We start from the raw sequence: 27,349 nt of genomic DNA on the forward strand, positions 1-27,349 counted from the left end.
AGCGAGGAGCTACAATTTAATATATTGTAATACATGTAAATTCTACATTAATATTCCTGTTTTTTGACTTGGCAGCCTGAAAAAATTCATAGCATTTCACTGATTTGCAATTGAGATTACTAAAAACATTAGTATTACAACATGATTACACATTGTTTTTAAACTCTATTCATAATCTCTCTATAATTGCCTCATTATATAAAACATACTGGTCTCCAACTAACTTGTGAAGGGAATTTGTATTTTTTGCCTATTAGATGATATTCAATGAAAATATTTTTTACAAGCTGAAGTCCAGAATTAAAACTTACTGATTTAGACATACTCAATCTTCTTCAAAAACCTTAAGTCATGAACATGCTATTTGTGTTTCTGTTATATCCTCAGTGGCATTCTCTAGTCATTCCTCAAATCAACTACATTTTCCCTATCAACACTTTTTTTTTTTTTTAAAGAATAAAACACATACTGTAACAAGTGTCTGGATAATTTGATCAAAGGTAGGTTAAATTATTAGCATAAGTTAGTCTCCTATAACTAAAATACTAATTTTAAGTGCTCAATTTTTTGTATAATTAGGGTCACAAGACTGAAGAAACCATAAAGTTATGCTATTTTCTAGTGAAATACAGTGCAAAGAACAGAGAATGTAAATATGATTTGACTTTCCAATTATCTATTGTTTAAAATATAAGAAAATAAACTCTACAGCAACACCCAAGCATTTCATAATGAATGATTCCCTCAATAAATTTAGAAATGTTCCCATGGCACCAAGCTGGAAGGCAATTCAAAATCAAATCAATATGCCAAAAATATCCTAAGCCATGCAAATACTATAAATTAGTAATGAAGCTAAAATTATTAAAGTGGTTGGTTATTCTGAATTCTCCTCCTGCATTCTTCTTAAATCTTTATGGGCATTCCCTCTTCTGATATAATCAGATTATCTGAATCATGAGGCAGATCTAATGATTTATCCCACAAATGAAGATACAGATGAGCACACTGTATAATACTATCACCTGGTCTTGATCTCTCGTAATTTAAGTTTACGGTGACAATGCTGAGATCAATATGAACATTGTATCTCCTGTAAAAGAAAATTCAATACAGAGAAACAATCCCAAATGATAAGACGGCTAGTAGCCTTGAAATTTTATGAATAAATATGAGTTCAGTTTGGACTGCATAGATTTTCAGTTTTCAGCAGATCTGAGACAGTATCCCTTTTGTTCATTTCCCTGGCAGGGGTAAAAATGCTATTCATCTAATGGAATAACTCAATAATTATGTCCTGAGAGAACTAAATTATGTATTTTTTTTCTTTTTTAATGCTCCTTACTGTCCTATTCTCACCACTGGTAGCAGATAAAAAACTCTTTCCACTGTCTTAAATTGTCAAACAGAAACACATGTGCACATTAAAGAACAATAATAAAAAGAACAATTTTGTGCTATGTTTATTTTCCCTATTATTTCTCTTGGAAGAAAGCACTATCTTGAATTTTGTGTTGATCATTCCCTTTCTTTTTTTGTACTTTATCCATCAATGTAGGTATTCCTAAATGACATTTTAAAAAAATTGACAGTTTTTGAACTCTAAAAATAATAATTCTATACAATTCTCTCAAGAGTCGCTTCTTTTGGCCAAAATGTTTTTTACATTTATCCATGTTGATGTCAATGGCTGATGTCATGCCTTTTCTCAAATGTTTGGTAGACCAACATATAAATATATCATGGTTTATCCATTCTATTGTTGGTGGATATTTGATGTACAGTTTGATACTTTCAGAAAAGTTCCAGTACTGCTGTGAATAATTTTATGTAAGTCTTCCTGGGGCAAACATGTAGGACAGATATTGCTGGGTTGTTAGGATATGCATATGTTATACTTTACCAGTGTCAAGTTAACTTGTACACAGATTTCTACCAGCTGAAAGTGAGTCTTGCCACTATGCAAAATGCTCACCAACAGTGGCATTGTCAGGCTTTAAAAATTGTATCGAACTGGTAGGAAGTCTATATCACAGTGTCATTAATTTATATTTATCTGATTACTAATAGGGCTAGCCAAAGGTAATTTCATTGGTTATATATGCTGCAAAAATATTCTTCTACTTTGTAGTTATTTTTTTTAAGATTTAATGTATTTACTTTGATAGGCAGAGTTATAGACAGAGAAAGGGAGAGAAAGAGAGAAAGGCCTTCCATCCGCTGGTTCACTCCCCAAGTGGCTAAAACGTCAGTAGCTTCCTCCAGGTCTCCCATACAGGTGCAGAGGCTCAAGCACGTGAACCATCTTCAACTGCTCTCCCAGGCCACTAACAGAGAGCAGGACCAGAAGAGGAGCAGCCAGGACTTGATCCAATGCCCACATGGGATCTGGCGCTGCAGGTGGAGGCTAAACCCACTATGCCTTAGTATCTGCCCGTGGTTTTTGTTGTTGTTGTTGTTGTTTTTTTTTCTCTCTCTCTTTGATAAATAGGAAGGGTGTAACTTTAGCATAATAAATTTTGTACTTATTTCCTTATAATTGGATTTTTTTAATCTAACTAGCTCACATACACACACAAACAAATCTTCCCTACTTTAATTCAAAATTTCCTAATTATAAATCTAATTTCATGATTTGCCTTTTCACACTAAACCACTTGGAATTGACTTGTGTTGAGATTCATAGAGAATCAATTTCAATTTATTTTCCACAAGAACAGCTGATTTCTTCCCAACCCAGGTATTTAATAGTTCATCCACTCCCCAATGATCAATGACAGTTTGTGCTTTATCAAGTATTTTACTCTCATGCGCTGAAGTCGCATTAAGATTATTTTGTTTTAGATTCCTATGGATTATCTTTTGTGGAATTCTTTAGAATTACTGAGTCTGATAATTGATTGATGCTTTTCAACAGTTCTGGAGGAAAAATTCTCTTTTTTCTATCTCTTATCTTCATTTCGAAGCCCAAACTGAGTTTATTTCACCTCTTCCCACTCCTCTCCATGTGTACTATGTGTTTTACCCTATCTTACCTGAATGTTCCTCTGGATCTGATTGTGGCTGACATCTTCACTTCTAGCTTTCAGTGTAGTAATTCGTGTTTCATTTGTTTCTACTCTACTTTTAAATGTATCCACTGAGTTGCCTTTTATTTTGTTATTTGTTAGAAATTGTCTGGTTTGTTTTCAGACCTACTTCTAACATTTTCCAGCTTCTCTTTAATTACATGAAACATTGTCACTTTATCCTTTGACATTTTTGCTGACAACACTCCAGATCTGTTTTTCTCGTCTGAGGTTTCTACTGATTATTAACAATAGTATTTTGTTTTCCTTCATGTGTGTGAGCAAATTTTGGTGTGATTTTAGTGTTAGCCACTCATTTTTCACAACATTTTATCTGTGGAATTCTTTTTTTTTTTTAAGATTTATTTCAAAGGCAGAGTTACTAAGAGAGGGAGAGTGGGAAAGACAAGAAGGGGAGAGAGACAGGGAAGGGATGGAAGGGAGGGAGGGAGAGACAAAGAGAAAGAGAGAGAGAAAGACTGACTTCCATCTGCTGTTTCATTCCCAAATGGCTACAATGGCCAGGGTTGGACCAAGCCAAAGCCAGGATCCAGGCGCTTCTTCCAGGTCTCCCATGTGGGTGCAGGAGCCTAAGCACTTGGGCCATCCACTGCTACCCAGGCCATTAGCAGGGAGCTGGACCAGATTTAGAACAGCCGTGACCCAACCAATACTCATATGGGACAGAAGTTTAACCTGCTACACCACAACTACGGCCCCTTTGTGGGAATTCTTTGAGGATAGGTTTGAATTTGCCATCCTCTAGGCAAGAATAGTATTCCTTAGTTTCTTCTGTTCATTGCTAATGACAGAGCACTTAAGTGAAATTCACTTTTTCTTTTCAGCCTATACACATAGTATAATTGGCATATTTCTTCCTTTCCTATGAGTTCAATGATTTGATTAATAGTTTTTTGGGAAATATTTTAAATATTTAATACAATATTTTAATGGTTTTAATCAGAAGGTTCAGGTTATCTAATTTTACATAATTCCAGAACTAGAAATGCATTCACAATATGAGCCTTTTATTTCCTGTATATTTTCAATCCATAGTTGTGGATCTATTATAAAAGGGCTATGCTAAACTCAAGTACACTTCTCCAGATATAAAATTTCTGGTTCACTGGGATTCACAGTAAGCACACATCTGCAATCCATCACTGGGATCTCGTAGAAATACAGCTAGATGGTCCCATTCATTCCTAGATAGCTATCTGTACCAAAGAGGATACAACACACCAGGAGCTAGATTTTCTACTGTTGATAAATTTTCCTCAGTTAGTGAGCTCCATTTTCTTTTTTTTTTTTTTTTTTTTTTTTTTTTTTTTTTGACGGGCAGAGTGGATAGTGAGAGAGAAAGACAGAGAGAAAGGTCTTGCTTTTGCCGTTGGTTCACCCTCCAATGGCCGCCGCGGCTGGCGCGCTGCAGCCAGTGCACCGCACTGATCTGATGGCAGGAGCCAGGTGCTTCTCCTGGTCTCCCATGGGGTGCAGGGCCCAAGCACTTGGGCCATCCTCCACTGCACTCCCTGGCCACAGCAGAGAACTGGCCTGGAAGAGGGGCAACCGGGACAGAATCTGGCGCCCCGACCGGGACTAGAACCTGGTGTGCCGGCGCTGCAAGGCGGAGGATTAGCCTAGTGAGTCGCAGCGCCAGTGAGCTCCATTTTCAAGCTATGCTACACCAAAAACTACAGAAGTCACTCTGAGAGCTGAAGCCTCATAAGGAACACCTGTACACCACCTGTATGCCTACTACTTGCAGCAAGTTGTCCAGGGCCTTCATATTATGGATTCTTTTTTACTTCTTGCATTATCTCTCAGACTCTGCCTGTCATCCTCATCCTTGCTTGGATTTGGTGACTAATCACTGCCAGTAGTTCTTCCTTGGTATAGCCCTTTAGTTATTTTTTTCTTTTCATGGTAATTTTCCTTCCACATGCATTTTTTTAAATTTTATTTAAGGTAAATAAATTTCATGTATTTCATATATACAGATTTAGGAACATAGTGATACTTCTCATCTTACCCTCCTGCTTGCCCACGCTCCCACTCTTCCTCCACTTTCCTCTCTTACTCATTCTCTTAATTTTTACAATGATCTACTTTCAGTTCCTATTCTGGACCATATGCTTTGTCTTCTTTTCCTAGATTTATGAATTACCTCAAATCATTTTTTGTCTCCTTCCTTAAACTCTCACCTTGACTAGATCTATAAATTACAGTCAGTAGAATTCAAAGGGAAATTTCTTGCTCCCTCGAGTAAAAGGTGCATTTCCTATTCCAACAATATTTTTCAGAGGGTTACCTGAATTGGTCTCCCGTCAGGTGTCAGCACCTCTTCTGAAAGCTCCATCATTTTCAAGGCCATCAGAGCAATGGGTTTGGCATGGCAGAGGCTTTTCCTGTGAAGTCCTGCTGCAACACAGTAGGCGTCGCCTATTGTTTCCACCTGCAGTGTCATACAAATCAAATGCAAACATATGATAATGAGTCAGAAGAGAAATAATTAGTCATCTGCAATCACAAACATGCTGAAAAACATGTCAGGAAAACATCAATAAATTAAGCAATTAAACAACTGAGTATAATCACAGTAGAGTTAGCAAACAGCCACAATCAAATACTGACATCTCACTCCAGGGCTGTTCATTATCACCATGGATGATCATTGAAATTAGTGAAATCAGAATAGAAAACAATTATCTCCCACAAAATAGTACTTTGCCTAGGTAACTTCCAGACAATGACCTTGTCCATAGCCAGACTTGTAACTCCTTCAAACTTTGAAGAACCCTTCCTTAGAAAGCATTTTCTTTTCTAATTTTTCTATTTTCCCAGTTGTTCCACATTTTCAGAGAAATTCGTAGTTTGCTTTCAGGCCTGTTCTTACATATTTGCAAATCATTATAGTAAATAAAGATTTCTTGAATTCATACTCTATACCATTAATTGTGTCAACGACTTTACATACATTATCTCATTTTTTGTCTTTACAAATATCCTAATGGAATTTACATTTGAGAGCTGAGAAATTGGGGTCCAAACACATGTAAAATTAGTTACCAGACACAGTAAGGATCATTCCAGACCCTGTTCTAATTCCATTGTCACCATTTTTTCAAATAGGTCATTGCTGTTGTTAAATATACTTTTTATACTTTCTCCAGGTTATGAGATCCAGATTGAGTTCCCAGCTCCCAGCTTCAGCCTGTGCCATCTCCAGCCAATGTGGGAGCTTATTTGTATGCTCTCTTGATCTTTCTCTTACTTTCTGTACCTCTCAAGTTAATATGTATTTAAAGGTTATACCCAACTTTCTTTCTTTCTTTCTCTTTCTTTCTTTCTTTCTTTCTTTCTTTCTTTCTTTCTTTCTTTCTTTCTTTCTTTCTCTTTCTTTTTTTTTTTTTTTTACAGGCAGAGTGGACAGTGAGAGACAGAGAGAGACAGAAAGGTCTTCCTTTGCCATTGGTTCACCCTCCAATGGCCGCCGCGGCTGGCACACCGCACTGATGCCAAGCCAGGAGCCAGGTGCCTCTCCTGGTCTCCCATGGGGTGCAGGGCCCAAGTACTTGGGCCATCCTCCACTGCACTCCCTGGCCACAGCAGAGAGCTGGCCTGGAAGAGGGGCAACCAGGATAGAATCCGGCGCCCTGACCAGGACTAGAACCCGGTGTGCCGGCGCCGCAAGGCGGAGGATTAGCCTAGTGAGCTGCGGTGCCGGCCCCAACTTACTTTCAGAAGAAAGTTTTTTAGTTATCCTCTATAGATATGGTGGTAAAATCAACAGCTCTAAAATCAATTCAGAATGGGGCCGGCACTGTGGCATAGCAGTTAAAGCTTCCACCTGTAGTGCCAGCATCCCATTTAGGCACCAGTTTATGTGCCAGCTGCTCCACTTCTGATCCAGCTCCCTGCTAGTGGCCTGGGAAAGCTTTGGAAGATGGATCAAGTGCCTGGGCCCCTACACCTGCACTGGAGACCCAGAAGCAGCTCCTGGCTCTGGGCTCCTGGCTCTGGATTAGCCCAGCTCTGGGTACTGTGGCCATCTGGGGAGTGAACCAGTGGATGGAAGATCTACCTCTCTCTCTATCTGCTTCTGCCTCTCTAACTCTGCCTTTCGAATAAATAAATAAATCTTTAAAAATTAAATTGATTAGACCACAGTGAAGTAAGATTTCATAAAATGCCTAATTTCAGTGTAACCTCTTTAGTGAAACCTTGCATATCCTTCATCAGTGCTCAGTAAAAGAACTAATGTAGGGACAGTGTTCTGACGCAGCATGTTTTGTTGTGATTTAGAACACAGGCATCCTATAGGAGCGCCAGAAGCTAGAATCAGAGCTGGGACTTGAGCCCAGGCACTCCAACAATATGGGATGTGGATGTATTAGTGATGTCTTAACCACTGCACCAAATGGCTACCCTCTAGTTAGGATTTAATATTAGTAATGAAATGTCACTCTAACACTGTAGTTTTAGAAGAACAAACTACTTTACATTATTTGAGCACTATTTTAGGGAATATGAAAACATTCACAAAGCTCATAGGATTAAGGCTGTCAAACTTATCACTTGATTATCAGGAAGTAGGTATAACATCCTTAGACCTTTCCTGACATTCAATATTTTTACTTCAAGACCTGCTTTCTGATGTCAGAAAACAGTAATAAAATTATATTGTAGGAATAGAAAGACAATAAAATGTGTATTGACAAAGGTTTTATTGCAAAAACTAAAATATACTTCCTCAAAAGAATGCTTGATGAGGAAGATACTTAGGAAATTATAAATGGGAACATTGACTATTTTCCCCTAATAACACAATGTCCTTTGTTAATTCTCACATCATCTCATAAGTTAGTATTTCTATACAGTTTTAAAAGCTAGAATGTCATTAACTGTGTACTTTGACATCTGATTTTCAGATATCAGAACTTACAGGCAGTAAATTACTTTCACAAATTAAATTGTTCTGCACTTCCATGACTGCTCCTTGGGATATCATCAGCATCATCATTAGAATTATCATTCTGCCCATCATCTCCATCCTTTCACCAAAGATTTATTGAGTCCCACTAAATGTATTTGTAGAATGTGTACCACAGAATAAAGCAAGCTTAATTATATACATGTCTCATTTTCCTTTTAGGGAAAGTGACGTAGTAACATAGGGAAGATAGATCCAATGTTACCAATTGCTATTACATACATTAATGAAATACAAAATAACATGTGCATGAGGTAAATATTAAAAATACACAATAAAATCCAAATGTATTTATGCAAACTTCTGTAGGATTTTGTTTCCAAATATTTGAAGTCACATTACTATCAAAAATAGGACTAAGAAGCTAGGAAAAACAGACACGAAAAACAACACATATTAGGATGTGGATTTCTCACAATTGTTCATAAACACCCTACATATATGGAAAAAAAAAACATGTTTTCACAGATGAGGCTAGTTCATACTGCTGTAACAATATCTGCAAATCTTAATGCCTTAAAACACAGGCTATTTCTCATGTATTGTACATATTCATGCAGGTTAAAAACTGGGCAAGAGGGGACAACTTCCATTCCATGTGCCATTCCTCTAGGAATGAGGGTAACAGAACCTGTGCATCTGGAGATGGCTGCCAAAGCAGAAGAAAAAGGTTGTGACAAATTGCACAGAAGCTCTTAAAGCTTGCTCCCAGATGTGACATAGATATCATCTTCTCATGATTCACTCACCAAAGCAAATCACATGGGCATGCTAACATAAAGGGAATGGATAAAAATATAATCTGTCTTGTGCCTAGAGGAAAAGAGTCAAAAATATTTAGTAAATAGCATTACTGAGGACATGAATGAAAACAGTGGTCACTTAGAAATTTTTGAATACCCAGATGTCTGTAAAGTATAAATAATACATCTATGTGGTGTTTTTCTTAGAAATATTCAAATACTCAGGTGTCTGTGTGATATTTTTATTTCCTTCTAGATATATTCAGCACCTTAACCTTAAAATCTTGGCAGAAAGATTTGGCATTACATCTTAGTAGCAGCTTTCCATGAAAATTCCATCTTTTCCCTCTCCTCCCTCACCTAAGGTAGATCCATACAAATTTAGCAAACATCAAATATATGTGGAAAGTCAGTAGCTTCCCTTCAAAATAACGAGCTGATTCTGCTTCATGAGAAAGGGAGAAAGTGAATGCATGTATGTAAATGTATGTAAAAGTGAATGAATGTATGTAAATTCCAGTTGCTCTTCAGGCTATTTTCTTGAGCTAAATCAAAGTGAAAAAAATGCTCACTGTAAACTGACTGCAAGGAAATTACTGCACAAAGTTGACTTTGCTCTGAATTCTTTTATAACTACCTCAGTGTTTTATATAGTTTTAAATACAATGGGCATTCTCTGAGATAGTGCATATCATTTATTTTCAGCATTTCCAACTTGTTCTTGAATGGAATCGGATAAGAATAAAGATGGCTAAACTAAGCATTGAGATGGGGAAATAATGCTATGCAAATATGTGGAAAACCTTAGATCCTTTTTCTGAACATAGGAGCCTTCACTACTAAAAATATTTTTTAAACTGCTGCCCTACATATTACTGTAGCTGCCTTTATCAAACTTTAAAGAATTCACCTAGCTCAGTGTATCTTTTTTCCATAATTTATAATTAAAATCCTCATATTACTCCAAAAATAAAGATGACATAAACTTCTTAGAGCTATGCATTCACTTAATTTTACATACTTTAGTTTTGATCATTTAAAAGAATTCTTTAAATCTCCTAATAGAATCTAGATCTTATTATATTCTTCTCCTCTAGGCTAATGATAAAGAACTATTGGGGAGGTTTCATATATATTTGGGCAGGGGAAAGGAGAAGGGGAGTAGCATTGAGGACAGAATTAGCCAAAAAGAATATTGTGTGCAACTGGGCACTATTCACATCCCATGGGCTTCATGACCACTAAGACTCCTTCAATTCCCCAATCCTAGGCTTCTATTCCTTTGGGTTTTTTTTTTTTTGTTGTTGTTTGTTTGTTTGTTTTTTGTTTTTTGTTTTTTTTTTTAGCTGTAAAAGCAGAGTCAGAGAGGTTTGGAAAGTATGCATTAATAGACAACCTTCCTCTCCTTTTTGGGACATAATCAAGAGGAGAAGCAAAAGTCTGCTTTTACAGTTGTTTGGTGTTCTGTTTTTGATTCTATTATCTTAAAACAGAGACAGAGGATGTGGAGAGGGGAGGGCAGGGGAGGGGAGGGAAGAAGGGATGTTGGAGTTTGATGTAGACAGCCAAAGATGAGAAAGGTCTTTCCCATCCTAGCATCTCACAGGGCACCTGGCTATCCAGTCATATTCAAGTGGGTAAAATGGAGTAAAAAATGTGGCAAGTTCTTTAGGGGCTCACTGGCTGAGACTATGAACGTTTGAGTCATGCTTATCCTTGCTCAGAGAACTGGGCCACACGTTGTAGCCCACTCACTCCTCTGAAATTTGGTATGATTACTGGGTAACAGGGAGGACGAAGTGGGGGTGTTTCCAATGGCTGCCAGGAGTTGTGGGGGTCCTTGTTGACTATAAACTGGACAATGAAGTTGATAGTGATTGGGACAAGGTTATCCAAAAGGCTGGTAATGAGAAGTGGAGTATGAAACAGTTCTTCATCAATACTTACAAGTAGTAGCAGAGAAGGAAAAACTACAGGCTTGGGTAGAACAAGAGGTCCTCTACATTTTGCCCTCCAGCTCAACACAGGCTAGGCATTTTCTACTATTTATGTCCCTGTTTTTAGAGATATTGGTTGAAATGGCTTCCTAGCCAAAGATGAAAATCTAGGTCATGGTGGCCAAGCAAAAGCCTTAGGGACATAAGCAGCTTGCCACAATAGCAGGAACTCACCCTTTCATTGAGATTACAGATCCTGAGGATACACACATCCTCTGTGAAGATTACTCATAAATACCTACATCAAAAAGAGGAGAGAAGTCCTTGACACAAGGATTCAAGCAAAGCAGATGAAGGCAATGCAACCTTCAGCATGATTTCCTTGGCTTAGGAAATGTTACGTCAACGTGCACAAAGGCCACATTCTTAATGATGAAAGCCCTGAAAATCTAGAGGAACTAAAGTGCAAAGGGGCCAGCACATGGACACTACTACTGGCAAGTATAATCAAACAATAGATGGAGGATGATCTGGTGCAGGTAGGAGTTAACGCTACACTGGAACCCAACTGGCGTGAGTATCACCATGGGCTGCCCTGTTGAAAGTAATCTGTCTTTTCCTTCACAGAGCAGGAAGCACAGCAAGAGTTGCAGCAGAGGTCCCTTAATAACAATAATATTTTGAGATTTTAGGTGGTTACAGTCTGAGGAACAGGCGAGAAAGCTACTGCTGATGCTCCTGCAGATGAATGAACAGAGCACGGGGTCCCTGCCACGAAATTGGAACGGAAAAAATGCTACTTGTTCAGAGGTCCACATCTCAGACTCTTTATCATTTTGTTTTTGAAAGGCTTGTTCAAAAGGAGAATTTGAACTGTAAGCTTATCAAGGGATATCTGGAGTCTTTTACCCCTTAACTACTATACATTCAGCTATAATTATTGTTGTCCCTAAGCATGATATTTGGTGTGGGTGATTCCAAAAGATCACATCCAAGAATCAAGGTATTTTTTGGTTAAATCTTGTGCCCAAATCTCAGTGCCGAGGTATCCATCAAACTTGAGTTCCAGGTGGAGGGAGGCTCTGCCAGCCTGGCCCTTTAGTGTCCCTAAATCAGTCTCTAGAATGGGGCCAAGGCCTTGCCTCCTGCATCATTGCTACCACTTTATTTTCGTTCACTACCTCCTTTTCCCTCCTCATGGGCACGACTTCACTAGCCTCTCCCTCCACGTCTTCATTCTCCAACATTCCCATCCTTCCACCTACTTTTCATGCACTACCTCCCCTGCTTCCCTCTCCTCCTGCACTGCCTTTGAGACTCCTCAGTTATCACTCCAGCTATTGCTGGAAGCCCAGACTTAACTATTGCCCTGTACGATAGTCTGCCAATATTTATAGGGGAGATTCTCCAGTACCAGTGGCCTCAGTAGAAAATTGAGGCATTACAGGTGATGAATCACTAGCAGAGCTGGCTAGCAGGAAACTGCCACATCCCTGCAACCCAAACTTAAGCTTCCCCCTGGTCCCTTTTTCCTGAGACCACAGAGAGCAATAACAAAACTGAACAAGTAGAGGAGGCTCCCAAGAACAAGGAGGAACAAGAAGCAGCCTCTACTCTGGCAACTAGGAATATGTAAATTTATTTAATCAGATAGTAAATTGGGAATTTGCCCCAAAATTTCTATTCTATTCCCCCACTCTTCATAACATGGAATTACCATAAAGAAAAAATTATTAAATTGTTCTTTTCAATGTTTGAAAAAACTGATAGTCGTTCACAGTATTTTCCTTCATGTCAGGGTCTTATTTCATAAAGCTAAAGGTTAACAGTGTAGAAATAATTGTGATATAGCAAAGAGGATAATATTGCAGAAGCCAGAGCCATGTAGTGATCATCCATGTGAAGTCATGGGCACTATCTACTGAACTAAGCTGTGATATGCAGTTATAAAAGCAACCCCATATAGCCCCTTTGTATGGGTACTGCCACCTGTCAGACAAGGAACTAAATGTCCTCAATGCAGCATTGTAACTAGCCTAGATTGTCACTTCAGAGAGAGGAACTGTACAGACACCCAATCTTTGCATGGTCTTGGGAAATCAATCGTTATCTTGTCCTGAAGCCCACTGTCCTTTTGACATGTGGGTATTTTCCATAGTGCATCTTTAAATTCACAGCCTGGTCACTCTCAGAGAGCATGTTGCATGAGATGGGTTAAAAGTAGGTTTATTTGCTCTTTCTAAAAACCCTGAAATCCTCATGGATGCACACATTACTTTTAATGGAGAAGTCTCAAAAGGAGAAGAGAAAGCTTCCCTTCACTGAGTACTTAACACTTTCAGGGTACAGCCCAAACAAAAGCGCAGTGAGGCATGGTTGATCTCAGGACTTGGCCCTTATTTTTCCATGCTTTCTTTCCCTATTTCTGTGGAGGGAAGGATCTGTAAATTTCCAACACTCAGATATGATGGAAACATGTCTATCACTGTCACTATATATATCATATTTTGCTTGCTTGTGTGTGTTTATATTCTTTCCTTCCCATACTGGATATTTATTTAGCTTTGTATCCTTGGATGTTTGCAAAGAATCAGAAACTCTACAGTTTTACTAAACATTTTAAATTGCATTCACTTTCTATATTTAAACATCAGTATTTCTCCTTAAGCAAGTTTTTCAAATACAAAAATCAAGGCCAACTACAGAAGAATCATCCAGAACATATTTGTTAAAAATTAGATCCCCAGCCTCCACCTGGGGTATAAGGCCCAGCTATCTGTATCTTTACAAGCTCCCAGGAGTCTTTTTATGATTCCGGTGTCTAAAGACTGCTGGCATATGACTAAAATAGTAGAGTTCCCCCTCCCCAGTGGTGATCTTTTTAAAGAATCAGTGGACTTTCAGAAAGGTAAAAGGTAGCTGTCGCTCCCCCTCTTCGTGCAGGAGCGACACAGGACCCTGCGCTGTTCTTTTGTCTGCTTGGCCCTCCCGGGTTTGCTGCTGGTTCTTCCCGGGTTGGCTACCGACCCTTCCACCTCCGTGGAAGGGCGGTTCCCCCTAGCCACTTTCCCCACTTCCGCGGGGGAGTGGCACACCGCCGGCCGGCTCTCTCGGGGGCTGCACAGGTGTTCCCTCAGATGTTCCTCTTAGATGTTCCTGGTGCATGTTGTCTCTCTCCTCCTTTATAGTCCTCTTCCGCCAATCCCAACTCTGCTACCCATACGCCGAGTACGCTGCTTTCCTCCAATCAGGAGCAGGTCCTGCTGTTTATTGGTTGAACTGGAGGCAGCTGTGTAGAAGCTGTTTTCTCCTCTCCCAGCGCCATAGTGTGGGAGAGCAGATGCACAGAATAAGTCTTAATTCCAGTAACTTAGTCTAGTCCGAGTTGCTCCCCACAGATCCCCCTTTCTTTTTATTTTTGGCGTTGATATGCGCCTGTCTTCGGTGCCCCGCGGCACACACTCTGCTCTGCTTGCTAGAGTCGCCCACAGGTGCTTACAAGCCCTATCAATCAGGCAAACCAAATCCGGGTCCTCTCTTCGCCATGTTGTGAGGAGGTTTTTAGGCGCTGATGCGTGCCTGTGTTCGGTGCCCTGCAGCGCATGCTCTGCTCTGCTAGAACTGCCTGCAGGTGCTTACAAGCCCTACCAATCAGGCAAACCGAATCCAAGCCTTCTCATTGCCGTATTGTGGGGAGACTTATTGATGTTAATTCGTGCCTGTCTTTGGTGACCTGCGGCGCATAAGCTGCTAGCTGCCAGCAGGTGCTTATCGTCTTACTAATCAGGCAGACCGAATCCAAGCTCTCTCATTGCCGTGTTGTGGGGAGGCCTTATTTTTCTGTTTCTCTATCTCCGGGCATTCCTATTTCTCCTATTTTACTTCTATCTACCAGCATTCTTATTTCTCTCATTTTACTTCTAAACTTCTGTTTCTCTTATCCCTGCGGCATCCCGGCACCCGCCCCGAGGCTGCTTCTCCGCACCTCGCCCCGCGGCGGCTTCTCTGCTCTGTGCAGCTTCAGCCTGCGCTTCTCTCATCTGCGCGGCTTCCCGGCGCCCGCCCCGCGGCGGGTTCCCGGCTCTGCGCGCACGCTCCGCGGTCTCCGTGCCCCTTCGCGCCCGCACCACGGCCTCCGCGCCCCTTCGCGCCCGCACCACGGCCTCCGCGCCAGCCCCACGTTCCCTATCTATTTGCGCCCTGTGCTCTCTCTGCACGCGGCGGCCTCCGCGAGTCACACAGCATAGCTTATGTTTCCGCCACCGGCATTAAGTCCAAGTTTCCCGGGCTAACCTGGCGAATTCCAACCTGGCGGCCCACGTCTCTGCCTCTGGTTCCAGATTTTCGCCTTTTGCTCCCCGGGCTGACTTGAAGAATTCCAAGCTGGCTTACGTCTCCGCCTTGGCCTGCCCCCGCGGCTTCAATTTCCCTAACATTTTTCTCTACCCGGTATGTTTCCTAACTTTTCTTCCAACAATATTCCCCTCTCATTTCTCCTGGCCTCTCCCCATAGTCCGCATCCGAGTCCAAGCCTCCTCCAGGTTTCACTTTCGCTTTCAATCTCCTAGCTTCCCCGCCATAGTCCGCATCCGAGTCTATGAAAGCTTTCACTTTCGCTTTCAATCCTAACTTCTTTCCCACAGTCCATATCCGAGTCTATGCCTAGGCTTTCGATAGCTTCTCCTGGCACATTTTCCGTCCGGCTTTCCCTAGGCTCTTTGCTAGTCTCTCTCTCCGGTATTTTCCCACTTCTTCCCGTTTCTTCCCTCCTAGGTTTTCTATCCGAGTCACGGCACCATTATGTCACTCCCCCTCTTCATGGAGGAACGACACTAAACCCTGCCTAGGCTTCATATCCGAGTCACGGCACCATTATGTCGCTCCCCCTCTTCATGGAGGAACGACACTAGACCCTGCCTAGGCTTCCTATCCGAGTCACGGCACCATTATGTCACTCCCCCTCTTCGTGGAGGAGCGACACAGGACCCTGCGCTGTTCTTTTGTCTGCTCGGCCCTCCCCGGGATTGCTGCTGGTTTTTCCCGGGTTGGCTACCGACCCTTCCACCTCTGTGGAAGGGCGGTTCCCCCTAGCCACTTTCCCCACTTCCGCGGGGGAGCGGCACACCGCCGGCCGGCTCTCTCGGGGGCTGCACAGGTGTTCCCTCAGATGTTCCTCTTAGATGTTCCTGGTGCATGTTGTCTCTCTCCTCCTTTATAGTCCTCTTCCGCCAATCCCAACTCTGCTACCCATACGCCGAGTACGCTGCTTTCCTCCAATCAGGAGCAGGTCCTGCTGTTTATTGGTTGAACTGGAGGCAGCTGTGTAGAAGCTGTTTTCTCCTCTCCCAGCGCCATATTGTGGGAGAGCAGATGCACAGAATAAGTCTTAATTCCAGTAACTTAGTCTAGTCCGAGTTGCTCCCCACAGTAGCCCTCTATGAATTCCTGATCTTCCCATGTACTGCTTCTCTGCCTTCCACTCAATCTATAGGAGTAATAAACTTTTCCAGGCAGTTCCTTAATCGTTAGAACGGTATACAACTCCCAGGTGAAATGTACATGAAACCATGCATATGTACACACACACACACACACACACAGAGAATCATATGGCACAGTAGGCATTCGATGATCCAAGGTTTGTTGAGTTCAATCAAATATAGCCAAGTGAATTTTGCCTCAAGATTTAGCAATTCAAATAAAAACTATTTACTATTTGAACAGGTTAACTAATACAGTTCCCTGAAAAAAATCCTTTCAGGAAAGAGGTCAAGACACCTACCTTCTACATGGGCCTGCCTGGATTCCATTCCCAGCTCTAGCTCCTGACTCCAGCTTCCCACCAATGTAAACCCTGGGAGGTGGTAGTGATGGCTCGGGTAACTGGGTTCCTGCCTCCCATGCAGAAGACCTGAATTGTATTCTCCACTGGTGCTCCTGGCCGCAGCCTCTGCCCAGCTCCAGTCATTAAGGCATTGGGGAGTGAACTGGGATGGGAACTCTACCTCTGCCTGTCTTTTTCTCTCCCTCTTCTAGCTTCTCTTCCTCTCGTTAAAAATAAAATCCTGTCATTCTTAAGAAAAAATAAAGCTGTCTGATTACATTCATTTTGATTGATGTTTTTGACCCATATACTGCTTCTTCTAAGGATGTTTCTATAGCACTCAGATAATAAAGCATTGGAAAAGAGGCCACAGATATAAATAGAACAATGATTTAGCCTGGGAGCTACTCCCAAATGAGGAAAAATGGATTCCAAATGACTGCCTATCAAAGAAAGCTTTTCTCTTGATAAAACTCTCAGTAGATCTATCAATGTAAATTCCAGTTCAGGCATAGGAATCTCAACTATGAGAAAGATACTGCACTAGTCCTCAGTTTGTTTATCATAAAGATTAATAATATTCAAGCATGTATTCAAGCATGATAGCAAGAAAAATATATTTAAGCATATAGTTAAAATCTCATTCTTACCCTTGAATGGGAAATTCAGAATTTATTTCTACTATGCAATAAGCAATTCTGTAAATCTTCAATAATAGGGTCCAATTTTCCAAGTTTATGCACTAGTTTCATTCTAATGTCTCATCAACATGAACTACTCAATGTTCTCTGAAAACTTTCTGTACATTCTATTACTGTACTTAAATCCAAAACTGTTGTTCAACTTGTTTCAAGTTGAAGTGCAACCACTCAGTTGTTATAAAACAATGATTAAGTGTCTATAATTTTTAAGAAAAGTTTTCCAAGGATTCCTGATTCAGCAGAATTTTAAACTGTCCCACAAAATGTTGAATGTCTGCTCTGAAAACATAGAACTGCAAGGATCATATGAGACTACTACAAATAACTATATTCTGACAAATTAGATAATCTAGAAGAAATAAATAAATTATTGGAAACACCCAACCTACTAAGAATGAATCTTGAAATAGAAAATGTGAAAAAAACAACATCAAGTTAAGGAGATTGTATCAGTAATCAAATCTTCCAACACAGAAAAGCCAAGATCTTGATAGTTGCATAGGCTGTATTCTACCAAGCATTAAAAAAATGAATGAGTTCAGGGCTGCCACCTACAATGCCAGCAACCCATATGGGTGCCAGTTCAAGTCCCAGGTGCCCCACTTCCTATCCAGCTCCCTGTTATTGTGCTTTGGAAAGCAGAAGAAGATAGTCCAAGTGCTTGAGGCCCTGCACCCATATGGGGTATCCAGAAGAAGCTCCTGGCTCTTGGCTTTGGACTGGCCCAGCTCTGGCCATTGTGGCCATTTGGGGAGTGAACCAACAGATGGAAGATCTTTCTCCCCTCTCTGTCTCTCCCTCTCTCTCTGTAATTCTGCATTTCAAATAAATAAATTAATTAAATAAATCTTTAACAAAAAATTAATGAGTTCACAAATACCCCACATCCCCCCAAAATAGAGAAGAAAAAACATTTCAAATTCATTCAATTTTATGAGATCAAAAAAATCCTTTTACTAAAGATAGATAAGGACACCATAAGAAAATGAAATCACAGGCCAATATATCTGGTGAACATAGATTAAAAAGCCTCAATAAAATACTAACAAACCAAATTGAACGGTACATTAAAGAATGAACAACACACCATGGTCAAGTAAAATTAATCCTTGGTCTACAAGAATGGTTCAACATATGCAAATCAATAAATATGATACACCACATTAACAGAATGAAGGAATAAACAGATGCCAGAAAAGCAGCCTGCAAAATTCACATCCTGGGCCGGCGCTGCGGCTCACTAGGCTAATCCTCCGCCTGTGGAGCCAGCACCCCAGGTTCTAGTCCCAGTTGGGGTGCTGGATTCTGTCCTGGTTACTCCTCTTCCAGTCCAGCTCTCTGCTGTGGCCCAGGAGTGCAGTGGAAGATGGCCCAAGTGCTTGGGCCCTGCACCCGCATGGGAAACCAGAAGGAAGCACCTGGCTCCTGGCTTTGGATCTGTGCAGCGCGCTGGCCACAAGACACCGGCCGTAGCAGCCACTTGGGGGGTGAACCAAAGGAAAAGGAAGACCTTTCTCTCTCTCTCTCTCACTGTCTAACTCTGCCTGTCAAAAAAATTTAAAAAAATTTCACATCCTATTACACAAAGTAATTCTCTACAACTTAAGTATAGGAAGAATGAATCTCAGCATAAATATTATCCCTGACACAAGTGAAGGGATTCCAGAGCTTTATGGATTTAACTGTGTCATTACACAATATCTCTTCTGTGTATCAAACTAGCAAAAAGTTTGCTTGCCCTTTTCAGTGACCACATCCTAAGAATAGTATGAACAACAAGCTTTGTTTGTGCACATTTAGCAATTGCAAACTTCACTAACAGTTACCCCAATATGTTAGCAAAACAAACAAAAAAGCTTAAGAGTATTAGCTTTTAAAATCCTCATGTAATTAGCAATATATTTTTCTGAAGCCTTGCCTTACTCATGCTTTCTCCACCTTTGTCACTGTATTTAACCTTCTTTTTTCCCTATTCTGGCATCTCTCAGTTCGACATTTAGAAAAGGCCCATCATGCTAAGTAACCATTGTTCTGACAACCTACTCAAAGCATCACACTGTTCCATGAAGGTTCATCATCCTGAATTATGTTCCCACTAGTTAGCCACTCACTTGGCACCTAGTGTTTAACTACTTTGCATATTTATCTTGTTTTTATTTTATTGTCCTTATTTCTTATTTTGATGTGAATATTTACATTCTCAAATAGAATAGATACTTTATGGGTTCTGTTTTACTCAAAAAGTATCAGCTTTTATTCATAAAGAAGTAGCAGCACAAAACGTTCATTTTTGTTTTGCCCAAGGCCATTTAGCAGAGGATCTCTGGCAAGTTTTAGGACATGGATATGTCAATTATGTCCCTACAACATACACAATAACAGGATAATAGGTGAACTTCTTGAGTGGAAATTGATGTTCTAGCCTGGACAGCTATCTCTCACTTATCTAATTGTATACCTTCAAAACAGTGTGCAAACCTTATTGAACAGGCAGGTTTCTGCTACATATTTTAGAAAATTAAACTTTAATTCATGCTCTTAGAGAGTAAAATGCTATAAATAATTCTCCCTCTATTTAACAACAGTGATTTAAGAAGTCCAAGTTCCTGAAGACTAAATAGAACTAAAGGAATTCACATTTACTAAACACAAACTGTGTTCCTGACACTGTGCTAAATGTTTTAATTGTGGTATTCCCCTTGTTATCCAGAACACTGTTGTAGTATATGTGTTATTATGTTCCTTTGAAGATGAGTTTAGTGAATGGCAGAGGCATTACTTGAAATTGTTTCAGTTAAAAGATCATATTTTAAAAAGTAATGGTTAAGTCATTCGTATATCAGGTATCCAGTGCTGCTAACTAATTGATACAGAACTGGGACCAAGGGTGTTCTGGCATTTGTGTGTATATAATACAAAATATACATATCAGTATGTATCTTGTATATTAGTTTTAATATATTAATGACTATATAGTTAAAAAGAGAGCAACAGTATAACAGTACTGTATCTTGTATATTAGTTATAATATATTAATAATTATATAGTTAAAAAGACAGCTAAAGTATAACACAGTACTGTTTGGAGACTGAAAAGAACTAATAACAACCAAATGCCCTTATCATGGACAGGGGGCACTCAATATACAAGTTAGAGGATGGATTTCAATTTTTAAATTGCAACTTCAAATTTTGTCTACAGGTAAGGATGTAACTAGGTCTCACTTTCAAGGTTATCAACAAATCAACAGAATTTATGAATATTTGATGGACATCACAGAGATTTCTTCTTTTTGGCTCTGGGGAGTTAAAGAAAATCTTTGTATAAAAGTTTAAAGATTGATTGGAGCATAGTATAAATCAATGTTTCCAAGAAAGAAACAGATTGGCTGTTTTATGCTTTATCACTGGAGTGATTCAAATATAAGCTGAAGTATTTTACTAGAACTGGGAGAGGAAATTCTCAAAGTGTCCTCTGATTCTATGAGGTTCTCAAATTAGACTTCTCTGTAGTTGGCTAAGAAAATTTTTCCCAGGTGGAGATCAATGCTGTTTGCTCCTTCATTGTTAGATTATTCATTTATGGCAAATTTTAAACAATTTGGGCTAATTTTTTGTAAACATTTTAAAGTGGAAAAATAAAAACTTCACTTTGTCACATGATAAACCCATAGCTCATCTAAAACAAAGTGAAAAATCTGAAAGATTTTCCTCTAAATTTAGGAAGTAAATAACGGTACCTATCTTCAGCACTTTTAAAAAAAAAAAAAAAAAAAAACTGAACATGAAAGATCCTAACCAAAATAAAAATTGTAAGGCAGGGCTGGTGCTGTGGTGTACTGAGCTAAGCCTCCACCTACAGTACCCGCATTCCATAAGGGCTTCAGTTCATGACCTGGCTACTCCTCTTCTGATCCAGCTCTATGTTTATGGCCCGGGAAAACAGTGAAGGATGGCCCAAGGGCTTGGGCCCCTGCACCCCTGTGGGAGACCTGGAAGAAGCATCAGGTTCCCGACTTTGGATTGGCCCAGCTCCACTGTGGCCAACTGGGGAGTGAACCAGCAGATGGAAGACCTTTCTCTCTGTCTCTCCCACTCTCTGTTTGTAACACTACCTCTCAGATAAATAAATACAATCCTTAAAAAAATCATAAGGCATCCAAATCAGAAAAAGAGAAGCTAAATTTCTCACATACAAAAACCCTAAAGATTCTGCTCAAAACTGTTCTATTTCATGATTTCATAAGGCTACAGAATCAATGGTATTTCTTCTATACACTAACAAAGAACTATCTAAAAAAGAAATAAAAAAGCAATACAATTTACAATAGCAACAACAATAACAAAACACCTTGGAATAAATTTAGGCAAGAAGGTTCTGTATGATCTGAGAAGACAAGAAGATAGCACAAACACTGCATTTCATGAAGCCAGTTTAGTTCCCCTTCCTTCTCATGTTTACCTGTCTCCCTGATCTTCCTTTACAGCCTTTCTCTGGCATTTGAATAACCTAAAAGAATGAAGCCAAATGAGTGAGTACTTTACCTGTTACTAATGAGTACTGAACACACAATGATCATATAAAGATGAACACCAGCCCATACAAGCACACATACACATGTGACACAGAGACACACATCCTGCACACACCCTGGACACACCTAAGTGAGAAGGACAACTGGCATTTCTATTCCTGCCATGGACTAAGCATTTTAAATACATCTCAGTTAAAAGTTCATAAGATAGTGTTGATAAAATTGGCCCCTACTGACAGAGGATGAAACTGAGGCAGAGAAGTTAAGTAAATGAGCGGAGTTTGGAAAATGAGAGCATCAAGTAGTGTATGTGAGATTCACAGCCTCGTACAGATAGGAAGAGAAGAGCATAGAGAAGAGAAGAGGCCATCCTTTACCTTGTTTTTCTGTATCTCCAACCTAAGTGCTTGCTACAGGCAAAACCAGAAATGAAGTCAAATCCTTCCAAGGTAAATTTTAGAGGATCAACCTATTGTGAAACTGACAGTATAATCTCCTCAACAGGAAAGATTCCAGGATGCTTATCTATGACTTTCACCTCACCTACTGAAGCACATAAATTAGTTCTTTTCTACTCATTAAAACTGTGCTAAAAATACATGCTAATTTCCATAACATTTTATAAGCTTCTTGGGAGTCACATCTCCTTATCAAGTAGGGGAGTTAAAAATGTTTATTGAATGAGTAAATGAATTGAAATTTTTTATTCAGAAATGCCTTTCTAACTTCCTAGAAGGAACTGTTGCTTCATTCTCAATAAAATAGAAACATAAGTAAATGACAGTGATGTTAAATGGAGAGTACTTAAAAGAACAAATATAAATCTTTAATGTTCAATTTCAGAACTGTGTATACTGTTCATTAAAGCAGAAAATATGTAAATCTTGTGGAAAAATGAATCAGCTACACTTCACTAAATGGAACTGACATTTACTGTTGAGAAATGAACTAAAATGATATATATAGATTTATAAAAGTCCAAGAAAAACCTAACTACCTAAGTATTGCAAAGGCTCAATATTTTATCATAAAACAGAACCGGGGGGAAGAAGCCTTTCATTTTTTTTCTGTAAAATCCAATTCACGCTCAAGTGATGTCCCTGATATGCTGCCTCATTTTTCGAAGCCTGGCTGAAGGTCCTGCAGACAGATGGGTTTAATAGCACTGCATTGTCAAATGCCATAGCAAATCGAGATTCTTGATGCATAAAGTTCTGAAGCCTTGGAATTTTATGTGAGAAATGTCCGCTTTCAGCTCCTCTCAGGGGAGCTGAGGATGGGAATCGAAGTCTGATGTAGCTTCTTATCCAACAGACAAACCCAGGTGCCACCAGTAAATCAGCCTACCAAGATGATCTAATCCAAAGGGCTTGCCTGGCCCTCAGTTTCCATAGGATATTAACATATGCACTCAGAAACAAGGATTATGATCACTGTTGATAGATAAAGAATGAGGGAGAGACAGGGAGAGAGAAGTGAAATGGAAAGGGAAAGAGAACGGAGGAAAGGAGGGGAGGAAGGCATGCAGACTGTTATGGCTCTTCATCACTAATTCTTTCTGTATTCTGTATTTATTTTTAGAATGTGCTATCCTTTAAACATGACCCCAAAATTCACAAGCTGGACAATCAGTCAGGGCTAGCATTGTGATGTAGCAGGTTAAGCCTCTGCTGGCGATGCCAGCATCCCACATGGGTGCTGGTTTGACTCAGCTGCTCCACCTCTGATCCAGCTCCCTGCTAATGCACGTAGGAAAGCAGCGGGAGATGGCTCAAGTGCTTGGGCCCCTGCCCAAGCCGCAAGAAGCTCCTAGTTCCCGACTTTACCTGGCTCAGCCCTGGCCATTGCAACCATTTGGGGAGTGAACCAGTGACAGAAGATCTCTGTCTCTGTCTCCCTCCATCTATTGGTAACTCTGCCTTCAAAATAGGTAACAAATAAATCTTCAAAAAAAGAAAATTAGTTCCTGGCGCAACAGTGTTGAGAGGAGGAAGCTAAAGGGGAATGTATATTAAAAGGTTTTCCAGGGTAGCTCTGTCATCTTGTCTTTTGGCTTTCTGCTGTGCGAGGCCAGAGCAAGGTCCACACCAGGTACTGGGGTTTGATCTTGGACTTGTAAGCGTCCAGGACAGTGAGAAAGTAAATTGATCAATTTATTTTCTTTATGAATTACCCAGTCTGTCATAACAGCACAAAATGTAGTATACACAATATACAGACTTTTTTTTTTCTCTACAAGTTAACACGAGTCTTTAATTAATAAAGGACTAAGCAGAATTATCTACTCACTTAATTTACATGAAGTTTACATAATGGTTTCTGCGATTCTTTTTCTCGGTACTGTATTTATAGAGGCTGGGAGCACAAAGTATCAAACGCATTCTTATTGTTCTTAGAAATTTTTCAAAATGACTCAAGTTTTCTAGCAATTTTCAACAGAATAAATGCTAAGAATGTCCCCAAATATGCAGGCACATGTCAAAAGGTTAATGGAACATGGCATTAGAAGTTTCTATCTATCTCTACATTTCAAACAAATAAAAAAATTTAAAAAAATGAACATGGAATTTGGGATAGTGCTTAAGAGCCCGCCTGGGATACTGTATTCCATACTGGAGTACCTTGGTTCAGACCCCAGCTCTTTCAGTTGTAGCTTCTTGTTCATGCACACACTGGGAGGCAGCAAGAAACGGTTCAAGTAGTTGGGTCTCTGCTACTCTTGTGGGAGACCTGGACGGAGTTCAGGGCATCCAGCTTCATTGTGTTGCAGCCAAAGCTATTGTAGGCAGACTGAAGATACCCACCCCCAAACTCACTGCCTTTCAAATAAATTTAAGTAAATTTTTAAGAGTGTTATAAAATATATTTATCTACTACAAAAAAATCTAACATCTATTGCATAGCATTTTTCAACAGAATAAATGCTAAGAATGTCCCCAAATATGCAGTACATGTCAAAATGTTAATGGAATATGGCATTAGAAGCCTCTATCTGACTATCTTTACATTACAAACAAACAAAAAAATTAAAAAAAAAAAAAGAACATGGAATTTGGGATAGTGCTTAAGATCCCACCTGGGATACTTTCAAATAAATTTAAGTATATTTTTAAGAGTCTTTTAAAATATATTTACTACAAAAAATCTAAAATCTATTGTACAGTATTTTTCATTTCCATGAAATTACTGAAGACTTGGAATATGCATTTGACTTCAAAGTGTTTTGCAACAAAACTAATTTATCTTTAATTCCATTTTCCACCAACTTTTTGAAGCTCTCTCATATCCTATATATCTCCAAGGAAGGCTATAAATGACGTGATTTCTCTAGTGTTTCTGAGGATCTAGCACTTAACAGCTCAGTGGACATCTCTATGCCTTCTGATGAGGCTGCTATATTTGGTTACCTTTGCCTCCAAAGAGATGTCTTAGGCACTCTTGGCACCTAAGCTTGGTTCTGGCCCTGGCAAAGACTTTGGTTCTATCAAAATCTGTCATGCTGGCTATATTTGTAACTGCTGCCAAATTGTACTGTCTTATTCTAGTTACTGTAATCTTATCCCCTTTGGCCCAGTCCCAAGGACATGTGTCCCTTAATAGTGTACCTGAGTTTTTTTTTTTTTTAATTGATTTATTTTTATTTTTTATTTTTTTTGACAGGCAGGGTGAACAGTGAGAGAGAGAGATAGAGAGAAAGGTCTTCCTTTGCCGTTGGTTCACCCTCCAATGGCCGCCGCGGCCAGCGCGCTGCGGCCGGCGCACCGCGCTGATCTGATGGCAGGAGCCAGGTGCTTCTCCTGGTCTCCCATGGGGTGCAGGGCCCAAGCACTTGGGCCATCCTCCACTGCCTTCCTAGGCCAAAGCAGAGAGTTGGTCCGGAAGAGGGACAACCGGGACAGAATCCGGAGCCCCGACCAGGACTAGAACCCGGTGTGCCGGCGCTGCAAGGTGGAGGATTAGCCTAGTGAGCCGCGGCGCCGGCCTAATTGATTTTTAAGATTTATTTATTTATGTGAGAAGTAGAGTTACAGCAGAGAGATGGAGAGACAGAGAGAAAGGTGTTCCATTCACTGGTTCACTCCCCAAATGCCCTCAATGGCTATAGCTGGGCCACTCTGAAGCCAGAAGCCAGGAGCCAGGAGCTTCTTCTTGGTCTCAAACACAGATGCAGGAGCCCAAGCCCACTTGGGCCATCTTACACTGCTTTTGCAGGTCATAGCAGAGAGCTGGATCAGAAGAGGAGCAGCTGGGACTTGAACCAGCATCTGTATGTGGTGCCACCCCAGCAGGTTGTAGCTTTACCCGCTATACCACAGCACCGGCCCCTGAACTAAATCAGTTTGTTCACTGTCCTGGACTCTCTGCATTTCCATCTGGTTTTAGAATATTTGAATTCTCTTGCCTGAATGAACTTTGTGTCCTCTGGATGGCAGGAGCCCAAGTAGTTGGGCTATCTTCCTCTGCTTTCCCAGGAGCATTAATAGGGAGTTAGATCAGAAGTGGTACAACTGGGACTCCAACCAGCATTACAACAAGGGGATGCTGACGTCACAAGTAGAGGTTTAATCTGTGATGTCACAATGTAGACTATATATTTGAAAAAAGTGTAACTTTTAGAGTGTGATAAATGTCACCTTAAATTCTGATTTGGAGAAGTAATTGTGGCACAGTGGTTAGACATTGCTTGGAATGCCCATATCTCACTGCCTGAGTTTAAGTTCTCACTCAACTTCCAATCCAGCTTCCAGTTAATGCACACTCTGGGAGGCAGCAGTGATAGTTCACATACTCAGCCTCCTGGTCCCCATCAGCCTCCTGGGTGACTCAGATGGAATTCTGGGCACCTGATTAGCCTAGTAGAAGCCTGGCTCATGTGAGTATTTGGGGACTGGACCAGCAGAAAGGAGAGTAAACTTTCTGTCTCTGTATGCCTTACAAATAAATAAAAATAAATGTATAAAACTTTTTTAAAAATCATAAATTCTCGAGCCGGCGCCGTGGCTCAATAGGCTAATCCTCCACCTTGCGGCGCCGGCACACCGGGTTCTAGTCCCGGTTGGGGCGCCGGATTCTGTCCCGGTTGCCCCTCTTCCAGGCCAGCTCTCTGCTATGGCCAGGGAGTGCAGTGGAGGATGGCCCAGGTGCTTGGGCCCTGCACCCCATGGGAGACCAGGAAAAGCACCTGGCTCCTGGCTCCTGCCAGGATCAGCGCGGTGCGCCGGCTGCAGCGGCGGCCATTGGAGGGTGAACCAACGGCAAAGGAAGACCTTTCTCTCTCTGTCTCTCTCTCTCACTGTCCACTCTGCCTGTCAAAAAAAAAAAAAAAAAAAATCATAAATTCTCATTCATTATGTGGATTATTTAATCTTTCTAAAATTCAGTTTCTTTATCAGAAAATGGAGATAATTCCATGTGTTAGGCTTGGGAGGATTAAATAAGATCCTTCATATATTAATATTTGCTAAAAGATTATGGTTACTCTTTCGTTATATGCATACAAACAAATACAAAATTAAATAACAGAGACCCAAATGAGAAGACATGAAAAA

At 40.3% G+C, this 27,349-nt stretch overlaps 1 protein-coding gene across 2 annotated transcripts in view; it reads right to left on the reverse strand.

Moving 5' to 3' along the window:
• The window catches only part of GUCY1A2 (guanylate cyclase 1 soluble subunit alpha 2), a 354,340-nt gene that overhangs the window by 89,998 nt on the left and 236,993 nt on the right, over positions 1-27,349 (reverse strand). For both annotated transcript variants that reach the window (XM_051820049.2, XM_070077689.1), the window contains exon 6: positions 5,380-5,523. In XM_051820049.2, the coding sequence (XP_051676009.1) occupies positions 5,380-5,523 (144 nt within the window). The remainder of the gene's footprint in view (positions 1-5,379; positions 5,524-27,349) is intronic.

Source organism: Oryctolagus cuniculus, chromosome 1 (assembly GCF_964237555.1).
Source record: "Oryctolagus cuniculus chromosome 1, mOryCun1.1, whole genome shotgun sequence".
NCBI lineage: Eukaryota > Metazoa > Chordata > Mammalia > Lagomorpha > Leporidae > Oryctolagus > Oryctolagus cuniculus.